Source organism: Anoplopoma fimbria, chromosome 6 (genome assembly GCF_027596085.1).
Source record: "Anoplopoma fimbria isolate UVic2021 breed Golden Eagle Sablefish chromosome 6, Afim_UVic_2022, whole genome shotgun sequence".
Lineage (NCBI taxonomy): Eukaryota > Metazoa > Chordata > Actinopteri > Perciformes > Anoplopomatidae > Anoplopoma > Anoplopoma fimbria.
The window spans coordinates 14,413,109-14,438,865 of record NC_072454.1 but is presented as its reverse complement, the minus strand read 5'-3'; the positions used below and the strand labels follow the sequence as shown (position 1 = coordinate 14,438,865).

At 41.5% G+C, this 25,757-nt stretch overlaps 1 protein-coding gene across 1 annotated transcript in view; it reads right to left on the bottom strand.

Moving 5' to 3' along the window:
* wdfy4 (WDFY family member 4) overlaps positions 1 to 24,742 on the bottom strand; it is a 39,732-nt gene extending 14,990 nt beyond the window's left edge. Inside the window, exons 1-45 of the mRNA XM_054599792.1 lie at positions 24,590 to 24,742; positions 23,269 to 23,517; positions 22,094 to 22,205; positions 21,127 to 21,254; positions 20,658 to 20,786; positions 20,338 to 20,527; positions 19,324 to 19,513; positions 18,869 to 19,029; positions 17,426 to 17,658; positions 17,202 to 17,341; positions 16,830 to 16,960; positions 16,442 to 16,543; positions 16,106 to 16,296; positions 14,476 to 15,206; positions 14,250 to 14,340; positions 13,938 to 14,152; positions 13,710 to 13,807; positions 13,326 to 13,554; positions 12,604 to 12,680; positions 12,292 to 12,510; positions 11,873 to 12,051; positions 11,538 to 11,769; positions 10,874 to 11,025; positions 10,687 to 10,798; positions 10,406 to 10,596; positions 10,135 to 10,287; positions 9,918 to 9,991; positions 9,410 to 9,571; positions 9,202 to 9,299; positions 9,001 to 9,097; positions 8,666 to 8,868; positions 7,721 to 7,887; positions 7,522 to 7,641; positions 7,254 to 7,433; positions 7,012 to 7,170; positions 6,328 to 6,454; positions 6,063 to 6,214; positions 5,276 to 5,514; positions 5,066 to 5,187; positions 4,733 to 4,924; positions 4,533 to 4,642; positions 2,059 to 2,136; positions 1,752 to 1,943; positions 1,589 to 1,664; positions 1,276 to 1,490 (exon numbers count right to left, since the gene is read on the bottom strand). Coding sequence (XP_054455767.1) covers positions 1,276 to 1,490; positions 1,589 to 1,664; positions 1,752 to 1,943; positions 2,059 to 2,136; positions 4,533 to 4,642; positions 4,733 to 4,924; positions 5,066 to 5,187; positions 5,276 to 5,514; positions 6,063 to 6,214; positions 6,328 to 6,454; positions 7,012 to 7,170; positions 7,254 to 7,433; positions 7,522 to 7,641; positions 7,721 to 7,887; positions 8,666 to 8,868; positions 9,001 to 9,097; positions 9,202 to 9,299; positions 9,410 to 9,571; positions 9,918 to 9,991; positions 10,135 to 10,287; positions 10,406 to 10,596; positions 10,687 to 10,798; positions 10,874 to 11,025; positions 11,538 to 11,769; positions 11,873 to 12,051; positions 12,292 to 12,510; positions 12,604 to 12,680; positions 13,326 to 13,554; positions 13,710 to 13,807; positions 13,938 to 14,152; positions 14,250 to 14,340; positions 14,476 to 15,206; positions 16,106 to 16,296; positions 16,442 to 16,543; positions 16,830 to 16,960; positions 17,202 to 17,341; positions 17,426 to 17,658; positions 18,869 to 19,029; positions 19,324 to 19,513; positions 20,338 to 20,527; positions 20,658 to 20,786; positions 21,127 to 21,254; positions 22,094 to 22,205; positions 23,269 to 23,517; positions 24,590 to 24,610 — 7,419 coding nt within the window. The 5' untranslated portion in view covers positions 24,611 to 24,742. The remainder of the gene's footprint in view (positions 1 to 1,275; positions 1,491 to 1,588; positions 1,665 to 1,751; positions 1,944 to 2,058; positions 2,137 to 4,532; positions 4,643 to 4,732; positions 4,925 to 5,065; positions 5,188 to 5,275; positions 5,515 to 6,062; positions 6,215 to 6,327; positions 6,455 to 7,011; positions 7,171 to 7,253; positions 7,434 to 7,521; positions 7,642 to 7,720; positions 7,888 to 8,665; positions 8,869 to 9,000; positions 9,098 to 9,201; positions 9,300 to 9,409; positions 9,572 to 9,917; positions 9,992 to 10,134; positions 10,288 to 10,405; positions 10,597 to 10,686; positions 10,799 to 10,873; positions 11,026 to 11,537; positions 11,770 to 11,872; positions 12,052 to 12,291; positions 12,511 to 12,603; positions 12,681 to 13,325; positions 13,555 to 13,709; positions 13,808 to 13,937; positions 14,153 to 14,249; positions 14,341 to 14,475; positions 15,207 to 16,105; positions 16,297 to 16,441; positions 16,544 to 16,829; positions 16,961 to 17,201; positions 17,342 to 17,425; positions 17,659 to 18,868; positions 19,030 to 19,323; positions 19,514 to 20,337; positions 20,528 to 20,657; positions 20,787 to 21,126; positions 21,255 to 22,093; positions 22,206 to 23,268; positions 23,518 to 24,589) is intronic.
* Between the last annotated feature and the right edge of the window lie 1,015 nt (positions 24,743 to 25,757).

Below are 25,757 nucleotides of genomic sequence, written 5' to 3'. Positions count from 1 at the left end.
CAAAGTGGACCCACATGCTGCTTTCAGCGCCGGTTGTAGCTAATGCTAACTGCATTGTGATAATGTGTGGCTAATTCTATTGTCTCCCCTCATTTCACAGTGAGTGTGTGCACCTGGCTGTCTCCCTGTGTTGGCCCCGCTGCAGGCCCTCTGGGACACAGCGCCCAAAAACCATATGGGGCCCCCCGACACACCCGCAGGGCCCACACAATTTATACTAATCAAATCAGACTCCCTGCCCCCCTAGAAACAGAGTCACAGACTTGGTGGAGGAGGAGACACTGCCTGGCCATTATTAGGAGAATTAATCACTGCCACACACACAATAGGAAACCTGCTAAGTGATCAGAACCTCTTGTCCAAATGCACACATAGACATGCTATGATGGATAATATCACTTGTCACGGGAAAGCGTTTAATAAGAGTCAAGGTGAGCGAGTCAAAGCTACACAGCACAGGACTCTTACATTGAGCTATATCATGGTCAGATTGAATGGCAGTATTCCATCAGTTAATACAAACTTGCATCAGGACAACTGTCACTAACAATGACTATATTTCAGAAAAAACACGAGTTACATTTATTGTTGTCAAAGATTAAATACATAACAATAAACTTGTTTCCTTATCTCCTCAGTGTGCATTGGACAGATACGCGTTATCAGTCTGCTGGTGATTTAGCTGATGATGGGAAGAAGGAGAGAAAAGGAGGACTTTTATTGACTGAGAGCCTAATGTCAGACCATTGATTTCTCCCCACACACATTACTGTCATAATCACACTATTGGCGCTGGCAAGCTAATTATGAGTGGGTCTCCCTTTGTGTGTTACTGTGTTACTGTGTGTGTGCATTTTTCAGAGCTAATGACTGTGTTGATTTGACAGGAAGCTCAGCAGGACTCACACTGAACCACTGCAAGACAACAGGACACACTTGCACACATCACACACTTACTAAGCTGATGTAAGACAGCTTGCATCACCTCCTACTGTTTTTATTAATACTTCTGTCAGAAACATTAAAAGCCGCCGCTGGTTGCCAGAGTGATGAGAGTCCCTGTCAACATGTGCCTTGGTTTCTAACTCACTGGAAGAATGAGAGGAGCTGAGCTGGGTCTCGACATTAAAACATTACGCTAATGAGGAAAGATGAAATTCTGATAGCAGCGCTGGGCTATTGGAATCCCTTAGTCTACATCAGATAATTATCATTGTGAATACTAGCAGGCTGGGAAGGAGGCGTGTTGTCTTTAACCCAGCGCACACCAAGTACCTCCTCTCCAGGATGCAGCTTTTGCAGGATGATGCGTATGTCATGGCAGTCATGTGTGTGGGAGCAGGGTTCGGGGGGCAAGGGGTCGAGTGGACCCTCAGTGACAGCAGGTGTCTCATTCAGGACAGGGAAGAAGGTCAGACGGTCAAAATCCTGTCCTCCCTCTTCTTCATCCTCTCTAGCCTCGGCTCCAACTTCACACAGGATCTTGGGCTCTGTTCAATTTTTAACAAATTTCCCCAGTGAGCCAAAATCCAACATCTACATTCTGGTAAAAGCAAACATAAAATCAAAATGAAACACTTTTCTTTACCCATGTCATCTTCTTGTCTATTTTTGTCCTGCTCAGACATGCCAGTCCTTAAACCCAGACAAATAGTTCCTAGCACCTGTTGGAACAACATATGACACTGTTAAAGGCTAAACACTAAATAGGGCCCTGCTCTCGGATCCCGCACTAAACTGAGAGGCCATACCTGTTTGGAACGTCTTAGAGCCTTTCTGCGGACGCGTGATCTGGTTCGGTTGGGTCCTTCAGCAGCATCTTGCACCCAGTCTCGGCTCAGCAGCACCCCTGGGCCCGGGCCGAACACAGCTCTCTCCCTCAACAGCTCGTCCTCCACATGCAGCCATTTGGAGCTCACTCGCTCCCACTCACTGGCTCTTAACTGGGATGGAGAAAAAGGCCCAGATAGAGGGAATAGATGAACATTATTACGGATCCATTTTGGGCTTTTTAATTCCATTTATTACAGTATATTCATGGTCACATTTCTGTCAAACCTGTACGTGGTTTATCCTCATATTCTCAAACATGCTGTGGCCTCTCTGTCGATGTGACTCCATGTAGGACAGAAACTCCTACAAAGAAAGGAGAGTAACCCGATGGGTGCAAATGAAAAGAGCGGGCGGCACAATCGCTCTTCCTCTAGCTAATATTGTAAACACACAACACACATCATGTTCACAGAGATTGTATATTCATAATGGTATTGTTGTTTCCTCATGCAATTACAATGCATTCATACAATTACATCTGTTCTAAATTGCATTCACTGGGCAAAATAAGCTAGTGGCTACAGTCTTACAATAACCCTGCCTGGAAATGTAATCATTTGTTGGTGTGATCTAATTAACATAAACATTAATATCACTGAGCCACACCACAGTCAAGGGCAAGGCTAGCGTGTGGGTGTCTTTACTGTGTGTGTTTGTGTTGATTAAAAGATAAAAGAAAAGAAAAAATAGAAAAACCCAAAACAGAGCCGTGTTGACACTGCAGGATGCTCATGTTCAGCAGACACACTGGGATCATATTCTGACTGTTAACTGCTTCATTAAGCCCATCATCACAGCAGTGCTCGCTGAGAGACTAGTGAAACAACATGTGTCCATCCTCGCAGCTGACCCAGGAAAGCCATTTAATTGACTGAATGAACATGCAGTAACTCTTTATATCTAGTCTTATTTACAGATGCTAATTCTGTGTTTTGTGGAATAACCCCATTAATGCAGTAATTGATTTCAAGTACAACAAAAACAAACAGCTACTTCTGTAATACTAGAGATGCAAAAATTCAGAAATTCATAATTTCAGAATAAACCCATGTGTAAAAAGTTGACAAACTTTGACAAGCCCTCTGGAAATGAAAACTGTTTTTTTCTAAATGACTGACTGCGTATCCAAATGAGAAGTTGTGCAGAGAAAGAAATAAAGGAGTAATTTGAGGGGAGATTATAGAAATATTACAGACAAGAAAAAAAGAGTGTAATAATGAAGTTTGCCAACTAGAGCCATGTTGCGACAGATAAACAGCAAGTCGGCGTCATCATCTCCTAATTTCATTCCTTCATTTGGACAAACATAAGTAATATATAGCATTAATTACCCTATTTAGCAGATAGGAACCTCATTGGCTTTTTAAATGCTGCATTAAATACATAACTCATCTCTTCCCTCTGCAATTAACATCAGAACATCACACTCATTTCCATTTTAATGACTTCCCAACAATACGCCACCTTTGATGATAAGGCAACATAATGTCAACTTCATTCTGGGCTGGCAGTGAATGTGTAATGAACTTAACGTGATCATTAGTGCTGTTAATTATCTTTCTAATATGAGGACACAGATATGATTATGGAAACTGCAGTCGCTGATGAAATAAATCTCCAGAAGAATTGCACTGAAGCTTGACTTAGGACACAGTCTGCCTATCAGTCTCGTTATTCGCATTCATTACCTACAGTAGGATTTAAAACTCTTTTTTTGTTTAATAAAAGTAGATATCTGAAACTATGCTCATTCGAAACACATCACTATGGATCCAGTGACTGAGAAGAGACACCCCATAAGCTCATGACTTGTCGGCTAAAGGTCATAAGTTGATGATCCAGAAATTAATTAATGACTCACTTGTTTCTTCATGAAGATGAGTCGAAAATGAACAGACTGGCTGACCACTACTGATGATTTGAATATCATTTTTTTTAAACACCCGCTGCATGCTGCAACCTACTCAGAGCAAAGTGGTGCAACACTCAGCAGAAGGGAAAACATCCCTCCCTCTTCTTCCTTGCCTCTCAGATGGAAAAACAATTCATCACCCTCTCTGATAGCCTGTCAAAGACTGATATGATAAAGAATAACATCAAATGAATAATGTTTTCATCAGATTGGTACCACTATAATTGCCAACCCGATTTCTGTCGGCAAGAGGAGCGCACAAACAAGAACACACACACGCTTTTGTGGGGGTGAGACAGACACACAGACGCGGTAATTTCATGCCTGTGTGCCTGAGTAATATGTCCCCGCTCCCTGCTCCAGATGGCTCAACGTCTTAAGCGTTGTGGGGGAACTAATGATGTGGGCCACGTGTTTTGGGGGGAAAAACAACAATAAACGCGTCTTTAACCTTCAGCAGCAAACAGTGTGTTGTACCGAGTGTTCCCGTGGATAGGCCTAACAGATATCAATTACTATGCCCACTCAGGGGCAATCAGCTGTGATAATCCAAATCCATTTAAAGAAATAATCAAACACCCCCACAGGGCTGGACGGCCGACAACACAAACACAACAGTGACTTTGGGATGAGTGTTTGGACATGGCGCTCTTGGATTCAGAGCACCTGGGAAAAAGGTAACGACCCGACACTATGAAAAGGGGAAAACAGTCACAAGCATACAAATCTCTCTGTACTGTCATGTGCCAAAGATCCAAACAATTAGGAAACTTTAGTGTGTGTTTACCTCTACTGTTATTGAGTCTTTGCCTAGTCTGCCCAAAGCTGAGCGAACAGCGCTGCTGATCATATCAAACTTCTTCTGAGAACTGCCGGCCACATTCTTCTTCTGAGTCTCTGAGAAGGCAAAAAAAAAATACATGTTGTTTTTAGATTTTTTCTCAAATTCAGGAATCTTCTTCTTCTGCGGTTATTAGTATATTTTACCTGTGTGTAGCAGCCAGGCTTTGTGTGCCATCTCCTCCCACAGAGGGCTGATGTCAGTCATGCTGACAGGCCCCATCTCCGCCGTGTGGCTCGCTGAGATCTCCATCTTAGAGGTTTCCTCAAGCATGCGCTGCCTTTCCGCCATGACCTTTGACCAGCAGGCCTCGGCTAACGACACTAGTTCTCTGTCATCTGGAACACACACACACAAACAGAAACATTCCTTCTGAACTCTCCAGTGACCCTGTAAACCTCTATAGACTTAGAAAATCTACAAAAAAGTCAGGCTAAAGTGGTGAATGGAAATGAACAATCACATACTGGCCTTCATACCTGTGGTAATGTCTGCTGCTTTGCTGTAGCGTGCAGAATTTCTGGTTCTTGCAGCAAACAAGTGGGACGAAGCTTTCCTGCTCAGCACTTTTTGTGCCGCACATCCAAAACCTTCAGGGTAGCTACAAAAAAAAGTGTGATTGTTTGAATCACCAGTGAACCATTGTTTCAACTACATGTTTGTGTGTGTCTTTTCAGTTTCGCTATTACCTGCCCGATCGTATCAGTAACAGACAATGGAGAAGACATGTAATGAAGTTCACATTTGCATTGTAAGTCGCCATGACAACATCCCAGCGTTCCATGAAGGTTTGCAATGCCCTGATGACGCAGTCCTTCTCTTCTTGGGAACGTCGCGGTTGAGACAAGAGGTAAAGCAGGACTTTATTGGTGCACGAGTATAATGCAGACACAGTCTTCTCTTTCTGTGTTTGTCCTTTCTCCAGAGCCTAGAAGTAAACAACATATTATGAAGTATCAGACAAAGAAACTAAATATATCCAAATGATAACATGTTCAAGTGAAGACACTTATTTCCAACAAGATGATAAAACCCCAAGATATTAACAGACAAAGAAATCACAAAGAAGCACAAGACATTCAACATAAAAACTAAACAAAAACAAACATGTAATCAATAGTGCGTCATCTCAATTTAGGAAAAATACTTAATAACACGGACCACAGAAGAAAAAAAAAAGCTAAAATCAAAATATCATTGTAAATTTCACTATAAATCTGTTACCCTGTTCCAAAGAAAATCCCTAAGATGACTTCTATTCCATCCTATCATATTTTAAGACTTAACATGGCACCAGTGTAAAAAAAGGAACTATAAATGTCAGATTCCTTTGGCTTAGCTGTAAGTGAAACATTTTTTGTATGTTCACTGCCTTGGAAGTAGTTGTTACAATTGCAACTAATATGATGAAAACATATTTTCCCATATTAAGCATCTATATGGAGGTGTGTGTATACTACTGTATGTTCGTCTCACCACCAGAATCTGATCTGCGAGGAAGTTGATCAAACTTTCAGAGTCTCCCAAGAATGTTCCGCCGTAAAGTTGTCGCTGCAGAGTCCTACTGAAGAACACCACATTCTCCATCAACGTGCCCATCTGGTCTTCAGGTGTCTGACTCTTGCCGTCTGAGAGTTACAAATAAAAAGCAGCAGATTCTGATGACAAGACTTCTTCGTTTTTTTTGCATGAAAAAGGTTTTCAGTTTGAGCTAAAAGCAAAGCATGCATTATTATTCTACCTTGTGAGATGAGATGAGTGTTGTTTTCTTCCTCATGGCTTAGCATGTGGATGATGTCCATGATCAGTTCCAGCAGCTCAGTCTGGAAACTCTGCCTCTGTTCCAGCGATGCACCTTCAGGGGAAAACTGTGACATTTATACAGTTTATTAGTTTAAGAAACTTGATTTAAACCGATACATTTAAAAATAAATAATTAGATAGACATTTTGATATGCCTACTTCTAACATGACTGATTGACACTTTGTCCAATGTTGTCTCAAGTGTATGTGTTGGTGTGTGTGCATGCGGGTTAAGCTCATCTATCTGAAAACGCCTCTATAAAAATCTGTAGTTCTGCAGGCCTGCTGCTGCTCTCTCCCTCCTAGTGGTGAATGATTTTATCAACAGCTCCTTGAATCTGCTTTATTTAGTAGCTGAGCAAAGAGTGGCACCTTCTGGAGGAATTAGAGTTTTGCAGTGATTTAGTTTTTTTTAGTCTTTTATCAGAGGGAATGCCTTTTGATAATAATGCGTTTGTGTTGCGTGTATAAAGATATTAGAGTGTGTTCCATAACCAAAACATATATAGTAAATAATTGTTTGTGTGTGTGTGTGTGTGTGTGTGTGTGTGTGTGTGTGTGTGTGTGTGTGTGTGTGTGTGTGTGTGTGTGTGTGTGTGTGTGTGTGTGTGTGTGCATTCACCTCCAGCAGCAGAAGGAGAGGATGTGTGTTGGTGTTGGCAGACACATTAAGAAGACTGTCCATTAGCAGAATACGGATGAAGTCGCACACTGGCTTCCTGTTTGGAGGACTCTTGAATGTGTCCTCACCTTCACTCATTACCCAAGGCCCAACTACACTCTGAAAGAAGTGAAACAAACAGTGAATAAGACCTGAGATTTGATAACTGTTTGGGCTTCATAAATCCAGAATAAAACACAAACCTCTGAAACGTCCAAAGGAAACACAACTCCTGCGAGTGCATGGAGGAACTCTGGTGACGCCCACAGTGGGTCTCTAGGCCGCAGGTTATGGAGCAGACAAAGGAACTGCATCACACTTGCTGGGAGCTGCAACTCCCATGATGCATCAGTGCCTGACATGTCCTTTGTTTGAGGAACAGTCTGTTAAAACATTAAAACAATACTAAGTATTATACATTATCTATCTGTGGTTAAACTTTCTGAAGGTGTAAGGTTATTATGTTCTCACCCGAGTGATGATGACTTTGACTAATGCCAGCAGTATTGTTGCAGCTTCAACACAGAGCTGCTGAGCAGGAGTGTCTGCTTGACTGTCAATCAATGACTGTAGGAAATCATCCAAATGCACCTGTAGATGACACATAAGAACATTATGACAGGGATGATGAAGTTGATTTACAAACTGAAAAATTATGGAAATTACCCACCTTTCCCTCTGCAGTGTGACTGGTCTTCTTCTCCAGCAGCAGAGAAGCCAGGGCTTCAAACACCTGAGGCAGGTGGTTGTGTCTGATCAGCAGCCCCTGTAGAATATCAAAGCCTGGGCACGTGGTGCTGAGGCACTCCAGAGACCAAGAATGGGCTCGTAGGTTGTCTGGTGAAAAGGCAAGAAATCAATGACAGAAGTTCCTTATTCAACCCTGCAAGAGCGGAATATTGTCAAAAAATATATAAAATGCAAGTCTGCTTCAAAAATAATCCAAGACAGGGTGTGACCCTGATGAAGACCCATGTTGGTCACGTAGCATTGGTCACTTCAAATACATATTGCCATGTAACATAACAGCATTTGGATTTTACACAAACCCTGCAGTGTGCATTGGATTATCTTTGAAGGACACTTGTATTTTATATTTTTTGAGACCATATTCCACCCATGCATGGAGGCCTTTACAAGACTAAATAAGCACACCTGAAGGATCCAAAGAGCACCTGTATGCTTTCACCACAAAGACCCAACAGTTTACTGCATAGACACAAATAAATCTAAAAAGAAGGTGAGTGTTAAGATGTTTAATACAATTAAAAGCAGTATCACACTAATACAACTATAATATGCTAATTCATTTTTCATATTCAAGTCATGATGAGGTTTATATATATGCAAAAGCATGTTAATCTATAATTAACTGTTCATTACACTGAACTGCATGTACATGTCAAACAAAACTCCAAAATATTTCTTTAAAATACCATATTTAGTCAGTATGTGAAAACAATATAACAACACTTAATGTAATTTAATCATTTTACTCATTAGAATTGTGTATTGAAGTTTGAAAATAACTTGTCGTCCTCACAATACAAGGCAAAATTACAAAATTGAATTATTTTCGAGCTTTACTTCGAAAAAAGTATTAAAATGTATGTACCCAAGACAGCAAGGGGTTCCTCCATGCCCTCTATGAGTGTTGCTGGGAGTACCCCCTCTCTGAAGCTGCCCTGCTGACTGGGACTCGACAGAAAGTGTGTGAGCAGGACGAGACCCAGTTTCAAGGTGGAAGGGTGAAGATGGGGCTGAAGGAAGAGCAGGAACCAATCACTGCCCAGGGCTTCAAACAAGGCCTTCTGCTCACTGGTGGGGAATAAGAACATGATCAACTAATTCAGTTTAGTTTCTGCCATGACATTATGGCACATGAAATACTGTGAAAATATGTTTTCATTCCAGTTTTGGTTCAGCTAAGTTGTAACAGATGCCACTCACTCTTTGATTAGAAGGCTGTCTGAGTTGAGGATTTCGCAAAGAGAACGTAAGAGCTGGTTGCGGATCCAGATGAGGCTGGCTGGATCAGAGCTCTGAGCTACAGCACAGATAAGACAATTCTGGGTCAGTACTGGTGACAACGGTCATGCATGAGACATGTAATGTACTCTATAAGCTGTGGTTTTTGGTTATATGGTGTACCTGGTGTATCCTGTGAAAGTTCACCATCAGATATCTCATTGGCGCCTTCATACGTATTACTAAGAGGAGGTAGTGTGTAGACCAGGAAGAGCCCAAGTCTGACCAGATAATGGGAGATATTTGAAATACAGAGCTATTCGTGAAAACTTTAAATGAAAACTGTATGACAGGAGCACTTTGTTGTGGCTGGTGCATTCCCAGACTGTACCTGCTTGTGTCCAGAGGGGTGAAGTGAGCTTTTAGGAGGGATGTGATGACACAAGAAATGATCTTAACCTTCTGAACGGTCACAGCAGGATCAGAGAGCTCGAATAGCAGCGTTGGTAGCAGGCCCACACTGTGCATTACTGCTGCATTCCTGCTGTCACCGCTGAGAAACAGAGAGAGCATTAATATCAATCCCAATCTGTTCCCACGGACAGATAATCTTATTCAGCAATCCATGCACAAGTTCAGTCAAGCTCTTCTTGTCTGTCCTCTGTGACTGATTCTGTTGAACAGTCCCTGAACTATTCACATGTGTACGTGTACATTTCTGTGATACTGATGGCAGGATACCGCAGATGTTGACATAAAAGCCAATAAAGTCTGTCATCAATCCTGACCAACACCCTCTTTATTGCGTAACCTAACTTGTTGGCCATGTGACTAAATAATGAATTAGATTAGAGCTAATACCTGTTCTCTGGTCACATGCTGAAAGCTGTGAAATTTACCTTGAGGAATTCAGGATTTCAGCAAAGTGGTTCAGAACTGAAAGGTCGAGATTATCTGATGTTTTCTGCCACACCTGAAACACGAAGAGAAAAACAACACGTTAGCAGTTAGCTTCCAGACTCCCTTAAGAAGATGCCAAATAAACACAGGGAGGACATTCAAAATGATCCATTTCCTACATCCGCTGAACTTTTATGCTTAGATTTAGATGCTTACCTCCAGGTCACACAGCAGGGCCTGGAAAGCAGGTGTGTTCTGTATGCAACTGGACCCAGAGCTCAGCTCCACTGACCTGGAGAGATACAGAACCAACTGAAGGGTTCTGTAGCTGACCAGATTGTGCTTCATCTTCAGCAGGAAAGCTAGCAGCTACAAGCAGAGCAATATACATTTAAGGATAGATCACCACAGTAAGGTAGCAGATTTAGATGTTTGTTTCTTCATCACGTGTAGCTACTCCAGTAATTGTCGAAAAGGTCCGACATACCTTGTATCCATTGATGCGGTGCATTTCCTGCTGCATGGCAAAGTTGGTCTCCAGCACAGAAAGAAGAACTTTGACAGCTGCATACAGAGAGCTATCATCTGGCGCCATTGCAACTAGACTGAGAACAACTGCAGGTCCGCCGACGTACAGGAAACCATTGGATGCACTGCAGGGGGTGAAAGTACGCACACCTAAAAGAAAGGGAACCAAGAGCTTACCAAGTGAGCCTGCAAGAATAAACTAAAGCGCAAGTAAACTTTTCAAAATAATACGTCATTTACCAAAATGTCCAACCAGGGCTGCTCCTATGGTGCGAGCTGTACCGCTTAGGTGCTGGCTGATGTTTTGAGCTAGGAACACAGGGGTTGAGTGATCCCGGGATGTTATCCCCATCTGTAATTACACACAATGATTGCTACTGTGTATCAAAACAACAAACTCATAGGTTCAAACAGGGACTCAGCTTACCTCTTTAGCAATCAGTCTGCAGTCCACCTCATTGTAGTCTTCTCTGATCTGCACAACAGTTGTTAATGTAGAAATTGCTGGGTTGATGCCAAATGAGATCCTCTCCTCAGGAACCAGCCTGAGAGTGAGAGACTTGGCATCTGCATCATGCCCTGGGGACGAACAGAGAGGTGGGACAACAAAGGTAGGTATAGTAGAACTGTCTTACAAATGTAATGTGTAACCATTATTATCCTAATCTATTTAAAAAAACACACAATTGCATTAAATTGCATGTAATTAGAATATTAATGACAAAATATTTCTATGTGAACATTGTCCTCACATAGCACATAAGTTAAGTTGTTTTGAATCAGTACATAAGGTCCCCTACATTACAGCAAATCTGTTCTGCAGTGAAAATCATGCATGCATGCAATGAGCACCATGACAACATGATTTACTGCATACCAAAACATTGACTAATAAAAAACAACATTCCTAAGGCATCTAGAAACAACCTTGTGTCATTCTAGGATCATACTCGATTAATAAAACCACAATTAAATATATTTACAGATTCAGCATGTATCATATGCTATTATCTAGGATAACTTACTTTAAGTAAACAAAAGACATACTGTAGAAATTCTGTGAAATTCTTACACAAGATCTCGTGACTCACCTTTATTGTGCAGAGCCAGGAAGTTGCCTTGGTAGGCGGTGCCTTGTGTGTACATGACACCCACAGCCTCAGGGCTCAAAGCTTCTTCAAACAGGTAAGATGGACCCACTCGCCACACTAGAGCAGCACGCTCCTTCCAGAAAGCTGGTGTTCCTATCAGTCCGTACACATCAATCACAGCTGCGGGGTCCATGGAGACATACTGACCAGGGAATGGCTGAATATATTTCATCTGACAGAAAACGCAGAGGGTATGTTACATGAATACATAAATGTCACATTTGTGCAAGATCAGTTCAATCATCAGATCCTCAGTTTCCCTCCTCTTGCTATACCTTTCCTGTCCCAACTGCCTTGCCGTTCAAGTAGGCTGAAGCAATACAGCTCTTCTTCACGTCTTTGGCCATGACCACAGTCAGATGGTGCCACTGACCTGGGACCAGCAAGCTGGAGCAGCGGAACCTCAGTGATGTAGGCAAAGAAGTGGGAGGGCAGACTTCTGGCTCCATCATGTCTGTTAAACAAACATGAGGAAAGACATTTGGTAAATCCCTGCAGTATAAAGTCATGTTGTAACTTTTATTGTGCAGTCCTACTTTAACCCAATAGATTAGGAATAGCTGCCTATTTTGCTGGAAAGAAATCTAGAAAGCTAACAAAATCCCCCTACCGTCATCAATCAATTTCTTCAATCAAGAAATGTTATGTAAAGTTCACCAGGGTCAACTATTGACCAGACTTCTGTCACTCTTACCCAGGTATGTAAATGCGTCCTCCTCTGTGGAGATTACCAGACAGCCGTCATAGGCTGAGAAGGAGATAGACAGACAGATGTACTGTTGTTCAGTCCGGGACATGTGGCGAACCACTGACAGGAGGCGGATTGGGTGGGAATCACAGGCTGAACTAAACCGGTTGATCTGGAACCAGCAGGAAAATGTGACACCAGCTGAAGGAGGAAAACCACGGCAGTCTAAAATATGAAATAAAGGAGATGATTAGACATTTTATTTAGATATATTCTCAAATATTTTGTGAGTTTCAAACATTAAGTCGCATCACTGACCTCCTCCAATTCCACCTGTTGAAACTGAATCAGCGGCCACTCCTTTCACTGTAGCCAGAGAGGGCAGGAAAAGGCAGCTGCAAAGCATACCGTCACATGGCAAGAAATGAGTGAATTAATAATCCTGAATCTACTTTCCAATATGTTTTCAAAACAAAAGGCTATCTTATTTTTGATGTTACAGGTAAGTTAGCAATAAGGGCTTAACTTTGTCTTGAAGCTAACATCAAGGTGTTATCCTCAAACATATCCTCTATCACATGAATCCCTTTCTCATGCCATGATTAAAATGAAGAGAGCCTCAAGCCGGTTAAAATTCTAGATTTAGTACACACAGGAGACAGCATGGATTTTACATCCTGCCTGTGTGATGATCTTGTGCCGCACTTCAATAGAGTTGCTAATCAATGGGTTATTCTTCCTGTTTATTCTAATTTTTTTGGCCTTACATGTCACTGAGCTGCACAGAGACTACAGGCAACTGCAACTGCAGTGAACTAAACCTTTGTCTTTGCCTTTTACAATGCTAGATATATTTTGAGAAGTATCTCTCCATGTCCTTGTTCATTCTTTTACTTTTTTAAGGAGGGATTTCTCCACAAGCCAAACCTCACTGAGCACATGTGTTTCATGATAGAATCATACAGAGAATAACTAGAAGTTCCATCTAGTTTATTTGATACTGCAGGACTAAACAGGCACCCAGTAAATCAAGGACTCACCCATATCCACTCTCACTCATGTCAAACTCTACAAAGGCAGGTGAGGCGGAGACTAGATGTGGTCTGAAGGTGCGTGGCGACGTCATGGACAACAGACTGATGATCTGGTGGACAGGGATTGCCGAACCAACAAAGGATTCATTGCGAGTCATAGACTTTAACAAGCTGAAAGTCCGCTTCAGTGTCTTAACTGAAGACCCCGATGAGACATCTGCCTCTGTACGGTGATCTGGTTTAGAAAACACAACCAAAATATGACCTGCTTCATGTCTCTGTCTGAAAGACCAAATTAAACCTTGAGAGGGTTTAATTTAATAAACATGCATTAGTAAAGAGCAGGCATTAATAGAAAAACTGAGTTATAAGAACAAAACAAGACTGTACCATTTGAATCAGGAGGTTTGGCTAGCGGGGCACTTTCTATTTGCTTGGCCGTTTTGTCTGCCCAGCACATGAGTGGGTCTCCTAAACACAGGAACTTTCTGAGAAGGAAAAAGTAACACATGTCAGAATATTGTAGCAGATTTAAAATTTGCAAAAAAAAAAATCCAAAAGTGCCTTCATCTTCAGTGCAATAAAGATATGCATGTGTCTGAACCTCAGACGTTTTACCTGAAGTCTGAAGATGTGATGGCCTGGGATGCGAGCTTCTCCAAGATACGAGTAACGGGTAGATGTAACGGGTGGTTTGGACCCAGCAACATGCTCTTACAGTGGTTCAGGAGTGTGGAGACCAGCCCCCCTTCACACACTATATGGCGGTTTCGCTCAGATTTAACCATGGCCTGGATGTGGTGCGCCAGTGAGAACTGGACCTCCATAGAGAGCTGGGAAAGAAGGAAAGAAAATGTGGCTCATACTGGCATCCTAACGTGTATTCAATATTTTGCATGGGACTGTAACATGTTCAGTCTAGAAAGGTACCTGTGGGTCCTCGGGAGTATATACTGATGGGAGAAGAGTCATAAGAACACGGATTGCTCCCGGATGAAGAATAATATGATCGCAGTTGAACCTATTGCAAAGCAAAAAACAGATAAAAAGTATGGGTTGACATTCATGAGATCACACATAGAACCCATTCATTCAATACAATTCAGAATGAATGGAATATAGCTTCCACCACCTCCAAATGGTTAGAAATATGCACCTGTACTGAGACTCTGTGCAGACTGAGGAAATACTGGGTGCTGTGTTTCTGGATCTTCCCTGTGTGTCCTCCACAGAATGCAGACCTGATCCCAATTGGACAGGAGGGGACCCTGAAAACACTCTTTCATGCCCTGCTGGTCTATTTACTTTGTCTTTATCTCCACCACACCCATCCTCAGGCTCTAGTCCCAAGTTTAACTCCAGAGGAGAGTAGGTTCCTGTGGCCAACTGGTCGAGATACGAGAGCAGCCTTATACATGTTCGAAGAGTGACAGGCAGATTGGGCTGCGGTGTGGTGGAGGGAGAGGAGGGAGCTTTAGGGGCCTCTGCAAACTCTACAAACTGGTGAAAGCTTTTTCCAGGAGACTGGTTGTCATCTGCAGTCTTGAGACAGGAGGCCTCGTCTTCATCAAATTTCTCTTTCTCAGGGCCTGCTGCGCGGAAGCAGCCCAACTGGAGGAGAGCCTCTGCCAGCCTTTCATAAAAGCCACCAGTCTCAAAATGGTGTGCATTTACTGTGTGAAGATGCACAGCCAAGGCCAGGATGTGTAGAGTGAGGAGGAGGAGGTCCAGCAGCGGTTGGTGCCCCAGGGACTTCCACACTTCTCCCTGTGGAGGGTCAGCCAGAGCTCCTTCCATGTCCATCACCAGAGACAGCAGTCCGGTGAAGCCTCCTGCTCTCCTGAAGGCGTCCCAGCTGTTGGGGCTCTCCAGCACCTTCCGCACAGACTGAAACACAGAAGTGACGAGTCAGACAGACTATTTGGACAATGGACATGAGATATCACCAAACACACGTAAGCCTAATCACACATGTGACAAAGCTGACTACTATACTTTAGTGAGAATGTATGCTTTGCTCAAGGTCTCAATTATGAAAGCATCTCCCTAGTCAATTAAAACAATGTCATGAAAAATAGATGAAACATATAGATATACCATAAATCATTTCTGGTAACTAGTTTTTGGAGGTGAACAAAATCACATTAGCTTTATTCAATTTAGAGACCTAATCCATCAGGTAGGTAATGTGTGAGGCAGAACGCAGGCAGAAATGTGATTAACTGAAACTGGAGTAATCACAATGGCTCTTAACACTTGCCAACCCAGGTCGTACCCAATCTGATTGCCACCTGCTTTAACCACGTTAGCACAAAGAACACACACACAAAACAAGTTGCACGAACTCACAAACAAGCAAAAGCGTTCACATTCACACACATTGAACACACACAATATCTGCAAGTAAGTGCTCTTCTCACTGCCATCTATAAAAACGGACACGTACAGTGGGTGTGTAACTTAGTTAGGATTAATCAGATCTCTGTCCCATTCACTGATCTGATAGAGGTGGTAATCTTCAGAGTGCCACAGCACAAGGCTGCTGGCATAATCGAATCGGTCCAGAGTTAACAGCTAAACCTGTTTTAGCAAATCAATCTGCATTTGTGTATAATGTTATCAGGGTCCCACATGCTAAGAAAATAAATTCACTAGCTTATTATGTTTTAAGTGCATTACAATTTGTTATGATTTGATGTAGAGTGGAGACTACGTTAACAGTTCAACTGAGATCACTGCATATCTGAGAGTTTCTGGATGTGACTTTGTGTTGTTGTCATAGGTACCTGCAAAAGGTCCCGCTTTAAACCCAGTTCCTGCTGTGTAGAGGAGCAGAGGGCTCCTATGGCTGTACTCATAAACTCCTCTGGGTTGATTTCAGCCAGCTGCTCCAAAATGCTCAGAGTGGGACCTCGATAGTAATCCTCATCCAAGAAGATCTTTATGTAGGGAACCATACCAAGGTCTCGCACTGAAACTAGAATACACATTAAAAAAATGAAGTATACCACAGCAATTTCTAGCCCTGATATAATTAAAAAGGAACAAAAAATGGTTTCAGAATGTGAAAGAGTAAGGAATTACACAAAAAAATGGTTATGAATAGAAGTGAATGTGTATACTTGTGTTTTTGATTGAACGCAGAGTAAGGGTTGACACAACTTGAAGCATACAGGTAGTGAGCAGTCTCTCACTGTCTTCAACACATGGCAGCTGCTGGGGATCTAAAGAGCAAAAGAACTTCAGATGCAAGTTACAGAGTAAACCTTAAAAGGTTGAAATTTGGCTGCTGATCAATCTTTGCAGGTTCAAGGGCAAAGGTCCACATCAATTTTATTTCAAAATCACTCATTTTGAAGATTGAAGGTAGTGATTCATGACTGGGTGTGTTGCTCAATCTCAAATTGTCTATATGTTGTTATGTCACAACACTCAACTGTCTGTCTGAGAGAGTATTTGTACAATCATGATTACATCAGAAGTTGAGGAAACAAATGAATTAGTTCATACTTATTTGAGGTGAAGAGACAACTCCAGCCTTCCTGAGGATTTTAGCTCTCCTACGAATTTCACTGAGCAGCAGCTCCAGCAGGCCCCAGTCACTCAGTACCTCAACCAGCATACCACTGTGCACCGTCATCCTACAGAGTAGAGGAGATAGAGCTTTGGAAAAAAATGGCAACTTTATCCGGTCTTACCTGTTCTGTGTACATCTGTCTCAATGATAAGACTAAGCAGTTGCAGTACCATTTGTTATCTAAGCTATCTTTGAGAGTGGAACAACAAATTCTGACTAGCATCAGATACATTAAGGATGAGTATTTGAAGCAGGAGTATTATGAACAATTCTGAGTAGTATTTGTACAAACTAGCACAGCCCACCTGTGAAAACACTTCAGAGCCACCACTCCAAACTCTATCCCTGCCACTCCTCCAGCCAGTGTCCCAGACCAGCTCTGCTTCAGCACAACCAGCACTGCCCGCAAGGTCTTGTGGGGGATGTAGTTCAACTTAAATATCACCTGTAAGAAAGCATTTAATCAAACCTCAAATGTATGATGTATCAACCAAAAAGAAATTGTGCACAGGGACATACCAAGTCATACCATCTCTAGCAGTGAAAAGAATAGTTTTTGGACAGGTGCTGGTTTAAGCCACACACAGGCAGCCAGCTGGGCCATCGACTGGACAGTCCACTCCAAGAGAAAGAAATTGGCTGTGTCCCTCTCCCATATTGACTGCAGGGTTCGAAGGAGCTGGCAGCACAGCAGAGAGTCGTGAGAACGCAGCAATGAGGCCTGTAGCAGGTGGAAGGCGGTCAAGTTTTTTACTGCTAAACCTGGAGACAAAGATAGGAGATGAACAATCAAAAATGTTCAAGTACACTTAACTTGACAAAGGAGGTTTCAGCCCTTTAAAATGGGTCCTATTGAATATGGTATGCATGTTTGTTTATAAAACTTCAAATTGGAAGACAATGTCTTCTTGTCTAGTCTATGACAAACAGTAATGGGATAAACAATATCAGCCTGAGGTCAATTTAGCCAAAAGATGTTTTGAATTTAAAGCTCAATTTATCAGATTTTGCTTTGGCAAGGTCAGAGAGTAAAATTCAGATAAAAGGGAAAACAAATAAATTACAAACAACCTTTAACACGGAGCACAAGCTGAATCCCATGAGTCAATCGAGTTATACATACATAGATAGATTGAAAACAAACAACACAACATGCATGAAGGCAAAAGAAAAGTAGCATAATCTTCCTTGATAGAGTTTGTTGGCTGCATTGTCAAAATATTTAGAGGAGGTCTTAGATTTGGAAGCCAAAACTCGCTTGTGTTTGTTGCGTATAAATATATACCTGGTTATAGGGATAGGATTCATTTTCACACTTAATCAAAATTGAATCAAAGCCAAATAAGATCAGCAGAAAACATTCCCTAGTCCCTCTGCTGGAGAGAGATCTACTCCTTGATGTGATGGATGGGTGCTGAGTGTGTGTGAGTCTGTGTGTATAATTGAATGGGTGTGTGTGTTTATTATGGACACTCTATTTATGAGTGTTGGATGGAGGTGTGTGTGCATCTATGATAGATGGCTGGTTGCTTTAGGCCAGTGGTGAATGGATGTGGAGCATGCTAACAGAGTTAGAGGGGAAGCCTCCACTTCATCATCTCAGACATAATCACCTCAGCTTCCTGTTAACCTGAGGGGTGTTGTGAACTGCAGCGGGGCAGCAGTCGGGGAATGGGGAGTCAGGGTGTGTGGGAAATCAGGGGAAGGGAGCGGAGCAGTTTGGGTGGGTTATAGGAGTGTAAAAGTGCAAAGGAGGGATGAACTGTGTGTTCATTTGGGGGGCCCATTCCCCTCCCTAACCTATCTTTGCTGAGTCATGCATGCGATGATAATTAGAAGGTTTGGAGTATGAATATGGAAGGGATGGTTCCGGTACCTCATGGTACAATCAACAGTTAAAGATAATTAGGGAGGGGGTGGTCAGATAATAACAATGCAGGACTTACTGTGCAGTTAAGAAAACTTGACCTACCTTTGGTGAGTGGCGGGTCAAACTTAAACGCTGGAGGTTGGGGATTCGTCACACAAAGAGCCACTTTCAGCTCAGTTTTTCCAAGCAGAGTGAAAGACGCAATGAGGGCCAGCAACTCCTCCACAGGCTGTAACTGATCCACAGAAACACCTTCTTCACAGCTTATGATGGCATAATGACGAGAGACGAAAAAAGTGAAGTCAATTGCGGATTTCTCTTTACTGACTCTAAGAGCAGACAAATTACATTCATATGACAAATTACACACTTTGAAAGGGTTCTTTAAATTTACACCATGAAATTCCACCTAATTTCTAAGAATGTCATTTAACTATTGCCTCTTTTGATGCCTTTTTATTCATTTAAACAAAGTATGCCCTCTCTAAGAGCACTCTTTCATTGAGTCTCATTTAATTTGTTTCTTTCTTCTTCTGTTGTTGTCCTTTTTCTCTCACCGTTTCAGGATGATCTCAAGGGCCTTGTAGCCGTCATTGTTGTCAAACTCCACAAAGAGGGCTGGATTGAGAGAATAGGTGTCTCTAATGAAGCTGAACACAGCCACGGCCACCTCAGCCAGCAGCGACCCCGGGACATCAGCACTGATGTGCAACAGATTCTGGATGCAGATACGCACACAGTTCTTGCCTAATGAGGAAATGACAGTGTTCTTGGTTAGTGAAGTAGTTATTTGCAACTGAAGAAACATTTCCAATTGAAGAAAGTTACAAGCACACTTCTCTTAAGACCATGTTTTTGTGGTATTTGTGGGTGTAATTCTGTTTATGTATATCTTTTTTTTTCTATTTTATTTTTTCAATTTAAAAAGCCTCCCGTGGACAGATTAGCACTTCCCTACAAACACTAAACACGCTGCATCTTGTACTTTTGCATTCATGTTTTTTACAATTAATGCTACTGTGATGTCCAAACTAAACTTAACTAAACTAAAAGACAGTTTTACAGAGAAACAATACATGCTACAATAAAATCTGCTGTCCTCACTCAGGTTTAACAAACTGCTAGAGATTGATGATTCGGTAATAAATAGCAAAAATATCATGCTGGAAAAGGCTGATCATTTGTAATGAGTAAACTTTGATTTGTTTTGTAGTGCAACTTGTGTGCACTGGAACATTCCCCATTTAAGTGAATTATCTGGCGTGATGGAGGCATCATGTGAAACATATTTGCAATATGTTGCTCTGCTTGGATGTGTGGTCATATGTCCCTGGTATAATCAACCCATTACTGGAATAAAAATATCTGTCTGCACAAATAACTTTCCCTAATACAATATAATTATTCACCTTCAATGCAGCCTGTGTTCTGATGTATTTAATACTTTATGTGTTCAGTGGAACTGATGAAACATAGTATATTATAACTAGGAAGCAGAACAATTAAATAACTACAAGATAAACAAAAATGTTACTTATTCAGATTTTTAAGTTATTTTTAAGTTACCTCACCTTGCAAGCTTGGGACAGTGTTGCTTGTTGCTGCAGCAGAGACCGCTTTGAGTACACGAGAGGCCTGATGTCTCCATGTAGCGCTGGTCTGGTCCCACAGTGATGTGAGGCCAATGATTAGACACTGCAGCTCCTGGGTTTCCACCAGTCTCTCGACATTGACTGGCTGCCTACAGAGCTGAAGGAGAACCTGGAGAAGAAGTTTAGAGTGAGAACAAAATCCAATGAAAAAGAATAGAAGCAACACAGAGAGTGGCAAGTAAAGCTTGCATGATGAGGAGGAAAAACACAAAGAGTGACGCTATTTCCCTGGAACTGACCTGCGTTAGCGGCTCCTGAAAGGTCTCTTCTATGGCCAAGTTCTCCTTTTCAGCTGGAAGGCACACTAGCAGGTACAGACATTTCACCAAAGCAGCAGGGAGCCCTGGGTTTATACAGGACAATATATCCTACAAACAAACAAACACGTTAGTCAGTCACCTCATAAAATACATTCCGTATAAATGATGGAAATTCAGGAAAAAGAATGTCCAGCTCTTTATCATTTTCAAAATTTAAGTTTAATACTTATTATAATAAATTGCATTGTCCTAGGACAATAGGAGTTATTATAATTAGTTTAAAAAAATGTTGATACATTGTGAACACATTTGGGGTAATAATCAATATAATGAATGTTGTCCAACATCCAATGCCAGTCAAAGAATCACATACAGTTCATAAGGGTTATTCATTTCCCCATGAATGAGTGGAAATTTGACGTTGCTTCACTTTAAAATTTTCACTCACTGAGCTGTCAGCGGTCAGCAGCAGCAGAGACTTTAACAGCAGCCACCCTTGATTGTCTCTCGCCTCAAGGTTTGTCTCCTGAGGATCCTGCCTCTGGAAAAACCGCACCACCGCAGCACGAGCCCCCTCTGAAAACAAAAAACTCAACATGACTCAACATGTGCTGAAAAATATAGACTAAGGGTCATAAACAAGGCCAAGACAACAACACAGCATACTGTACACACTGTAGCCGTTTCTCTTCACATTCTACTGCAACAGATATCAGTCAAATCTAAATCCACATTTCAGTCAAGTATAAAAAAGTGAAAAAGTTTCGTTTCTATTTTCAGAGAGAAAATTTGCATTCCGTTTCTATTTTGGTAGGAGTCAAGTTTAGGTGCTACACAGGGTGATCCAGTGAAATTATTTGAATAAAAACCTAAAAAGACCAGCTGGGCGTCAAATTGAGCAAGAAAAGTCATGCCTTCGTAAAGTAGTTAAAAAGCATCATGCACCATTTTAGCGCCTCGATAAACTTGACACCAGAGGCTGCATTAAAAAACCGAAGCATCTACTTCCCTTAGAACATACAGATAATAATAATATAATAATAATGTTCTCCTTCATACCCCCAGAAAAAATACATAAACATCAAGCGACAGAGGGACATGGAATGAAAACAGAGGAGACACAAAGAGAGAAAACTAACCGGACATCAGTAGATAAACACCAGAGAAAGCATCCAACCTCAAGAAGGGAACTACAGATTACGCTGTTTCCACATTTTTGTGACCAGATACTTGTGCTTTGTTCGCCCATTTTCAATACATGATATCAGTGACGTTTACAATATGAGAATAAGAACTACTGGAAAAGAACCTGAGCACACTGAAAATGTAGAAGTAGAGAGTAAATGTAGAAAGCCCCTCCACCTAGAAAAAAAACTGTGATATGTTTGCTATGATATATGAACAGTTGTTAGTACCTGCAGGTCTTTCAGCCAGTCTGTTGTGGATGTTATCGATGACAGTATCAGCAGTGAGAGCTGCAAGCCCCTTAATGTTTAAGCCTTCAAGTCTTCCCCCATCCTCACAGACCTGAGATCAGAAAGGGGACAGTCCATCATACAAAATACACAGGAGAGCATAAATATTCTTTAGAGCCTGAAGTGATTTACTGACAAATTAAACATGAGATGGAGGTGATGGATACTGTAAAAGCATATTTGGGTGAAAATGGTATCTACATCTATACTGTCTGTAATATGATTTTTTTTATGTGAACTGTTTTGGTATGAAATTATAAGCATAAAATGTTGTGCTCATTCAGTTGTACTTTGCATACATACTTGCTATACAGCAATTAAGGCATTATAAAATGCACTAAACAATATAAACATATTCTAGTTGAATATCAGATTTTTGGGTAATGTACTACACTATAAATAATGGAAGCCAGTGCTATACGCTCTTTTCAGTTCCATAAGAGGATATCACATTTCACCGAGTTTGCTTTTCTCGAGTGAGGCCCTACATTCTGGTCATGAGGCTTACACATAAACACACATGTACACACACAGCACCACACACACAGAGTGATTACGTCTGCAGCTGAGAGCCCGATCAATGGTGTTACACGCACGCACACACAGACACACAGACAGATCTGTGATGGAATGTATACTGAGCGTGTGCACAGGAAAAAAGGTTTCTACACAACTGTGACGAGTTTCAGGCACAGAGAATGATTCATTCCTCTTCTTCTAGTTTATCAAAAGTGCAGCCTGAAGCAACTTTGTATTTGTAAACTGTATAGGTTTACTGAGAAACGTCGTATGCATTCGTTCAAGAGACAGTGATGGGATCAGCTGAGGGACAAACATCTGACTGCAATCTCACGTTGTTTCATTCATGTGGGCAGGAGCAGTTTGACCTGAGGCACCAATTCAATCGTTTTCAAGGTTGGGTATTCATTCAAACTAAAAAATTCTCCTGCCATAATCCATTAATGATTCCCCAGTTGAGAGTCACCATTTATTTCAGAATAGAAAAAAATGACTCACTTGATTGACAGATGAACAGCAAAATATATGTCTGCAAAAGGATGCATGGATGAACAATGAGAGATAAAAAGACACATTGTTGTCCCAGAGGTTCATACCTGTATGTAGAGGGGCAGGACTTTGACTAGATGTTCCTCTCTTTGTTCTAAAGGGACATGGTCAGTTCTTTGGTCAGGACTCGAGAATGAGTGAATTCCCAGCTCCTGTAGTTGTTCTATGAGGACTTGTGGGAGTTGAGGGTTTCTACAAGAGCCCTCCACCTTTAACTCCACAGAGACGGATAACTCCCCTGAAGCACTTAGCTCTCCGGTTTCCTTATTGATCCTTTCCCCTTTAGCAGTCTGGTCCTGGAGGGGGAAAAAGCAAAAGGTGGAAAATCCCCAGATTGTTCCATGTTTACATACTTAGAGTGGCATAATATCCTGAATGTCTTTTTATAATTTTCCCTTGAGATGTCTCACTTCCTCAAATAAATTTGTACCAAGCCAAACCTTCAGTTCTCCCCCTTCTACCCCACACATCACACTGTCTGCATTGAGAAATCACCAGATAGAAGAACAGACCACTGGCAGTCATGTGCCATTCTCATCAATTGTTATCAACCTCTGTGAAGGATCCACACGGTATAATTGATGCTAATTTTTCAGTAACTGTAAGCACACAATGCCAGTAAATGTTAAAAACTATTCAACCTTCAAATTCACCATTGCAGGAACACATTTTACTGCAGATGCTTTATACCAAAACAGCAATTGTACAGCGGTTTGGGGGTACCTTACTATTCCTGTCACTTACAAGTGCAAACTATTTGACAATTTGAGTCTTTTATTGAACAAAATCAAGTCAATGTGACACTGATTAACCCCAAGAATGTTCTGTCTCTCTCAGTTGCCCCTAATATCGCCAAAGTTATTGATCATGTGGAATAAAACTGAATAGTCCTGCTCCCAAGCAAACATGTTTTGGTATGACTGAGGCTTTGACTAGGGCATTGTTTCCTCATTCCAGTGATTTTATTTTGGGGACTTTCTGTTTAGAGTCACACACACACAAATGGTGAACAATAAGTGATGTTGGTAGAGGTGGACCGCTAAACTGATAAGCCAAAGCCGGTAGAATCAGTTATGATGGTTAAGTAAAGCGAAAGGCAGTTCACATTCCAGGCAAATTCATAAATACTTTGATGTTTTCTCATGTGAGAATGGTATTTGTGCCAAGTCTGTGAGAGAGACCGATAGCAAGAAGACGCAAAAGCATTCACAGTAACTTGTGAAATGGAAAGTAACACATATACCCACTGACAATGGCATACAACACAGTATGTCAAAGTAAAATACATGATCACGGGTACAGTAGCCACCTCCGCTATGCAGTTCAAAAGGAAAATTATTCATGCAAAACACACTTAAGTCCTCTTACCTGAACTTGTGTAAGAGCCATCTGATTTTTCCTAGCTCTACGAGGACGCTGTCATCTGTGTTGTGTTATTCCAGAAGACAAGCAGAGACCTGCTATAACATGACTAGCGCCTACAGTGCTGACCCCTTCTGTAAAACTACCCACCCCTTACTAATCTGCACCAAGCAGACTGAACTTTGAACAAGCAGAGTAACTCAAATCAGCTGGCCCATGTCATGTGCCTTCTTACTTCCTTAGAGAAGCAGAAGTGAAAAAGTGTGGTTTAGCTGGTTGGATGGGGCCCTCCCAGCACAGCTCAAAGACAAGTCCCTTGGCTTTTTATAGACACAGTATGGCATTAATCTCAGTGACAAGATCCCATGATTCACCAAAGATGCCAGCAAACACAGTTTGAAATTACAGGTTTAAATGGAGAGATGGAAGGCTTTGACTTGTAGGTGAAACAATTAAAAGCTAATCAAGTTTGTATGTTTTTCTGCTGATAATAACTTGATAGGTCTGTTTTACTGTGTTTAAAAAGGTAAACAAATCTTTAAAAGCATCAGAAAACATCCAAACATATTCTGTTAGTCTTACATATTGTAATAAAAGACTAAATCAAGTCAGTAGGAATATATTATATTTTCGTTTTTTCTTATTTGGTTCAAGCAATGGGGCTTTAATCGCAACGAGTGTATCAGTGTAGTTTGAATGCTTTTGGACTACAACTACTGTGATTGCATTGCTGACGTAAATAATTAAAGCAGTGCTGATATAACGTAGCTAAACAGCGCCATCTTGTGGGTTGTAATGATATAAAAAATATGGGGAGAGCTACCAAGAGGAGAAATAAAACACTGTCCCTTATAAAACAACCCTAATCCTGCTCAATCTTGTACCATAGTGCTTTTGTTTAGTAAATAATAGTATTACCAGGACAATACAGGGGTAATGACACTAGCTGCTCTGTATATTTTCCAGACAGCCATCATTAATGTGATTAATTATAACACCATGGTCAAAATGGATACAAATAAAGGACAGTCACATAAATAAACATCACCTGCTGAAGTTGAAGACACTCTCTCTGAACACTGTCGAGCTCCATGGCGAGCGTTACCATTCATTCTCATGCTTTGTTGATTCCCTCTGCAGACCTTCTCCTCAGTGTTTACGCCTCGGTGCTTGT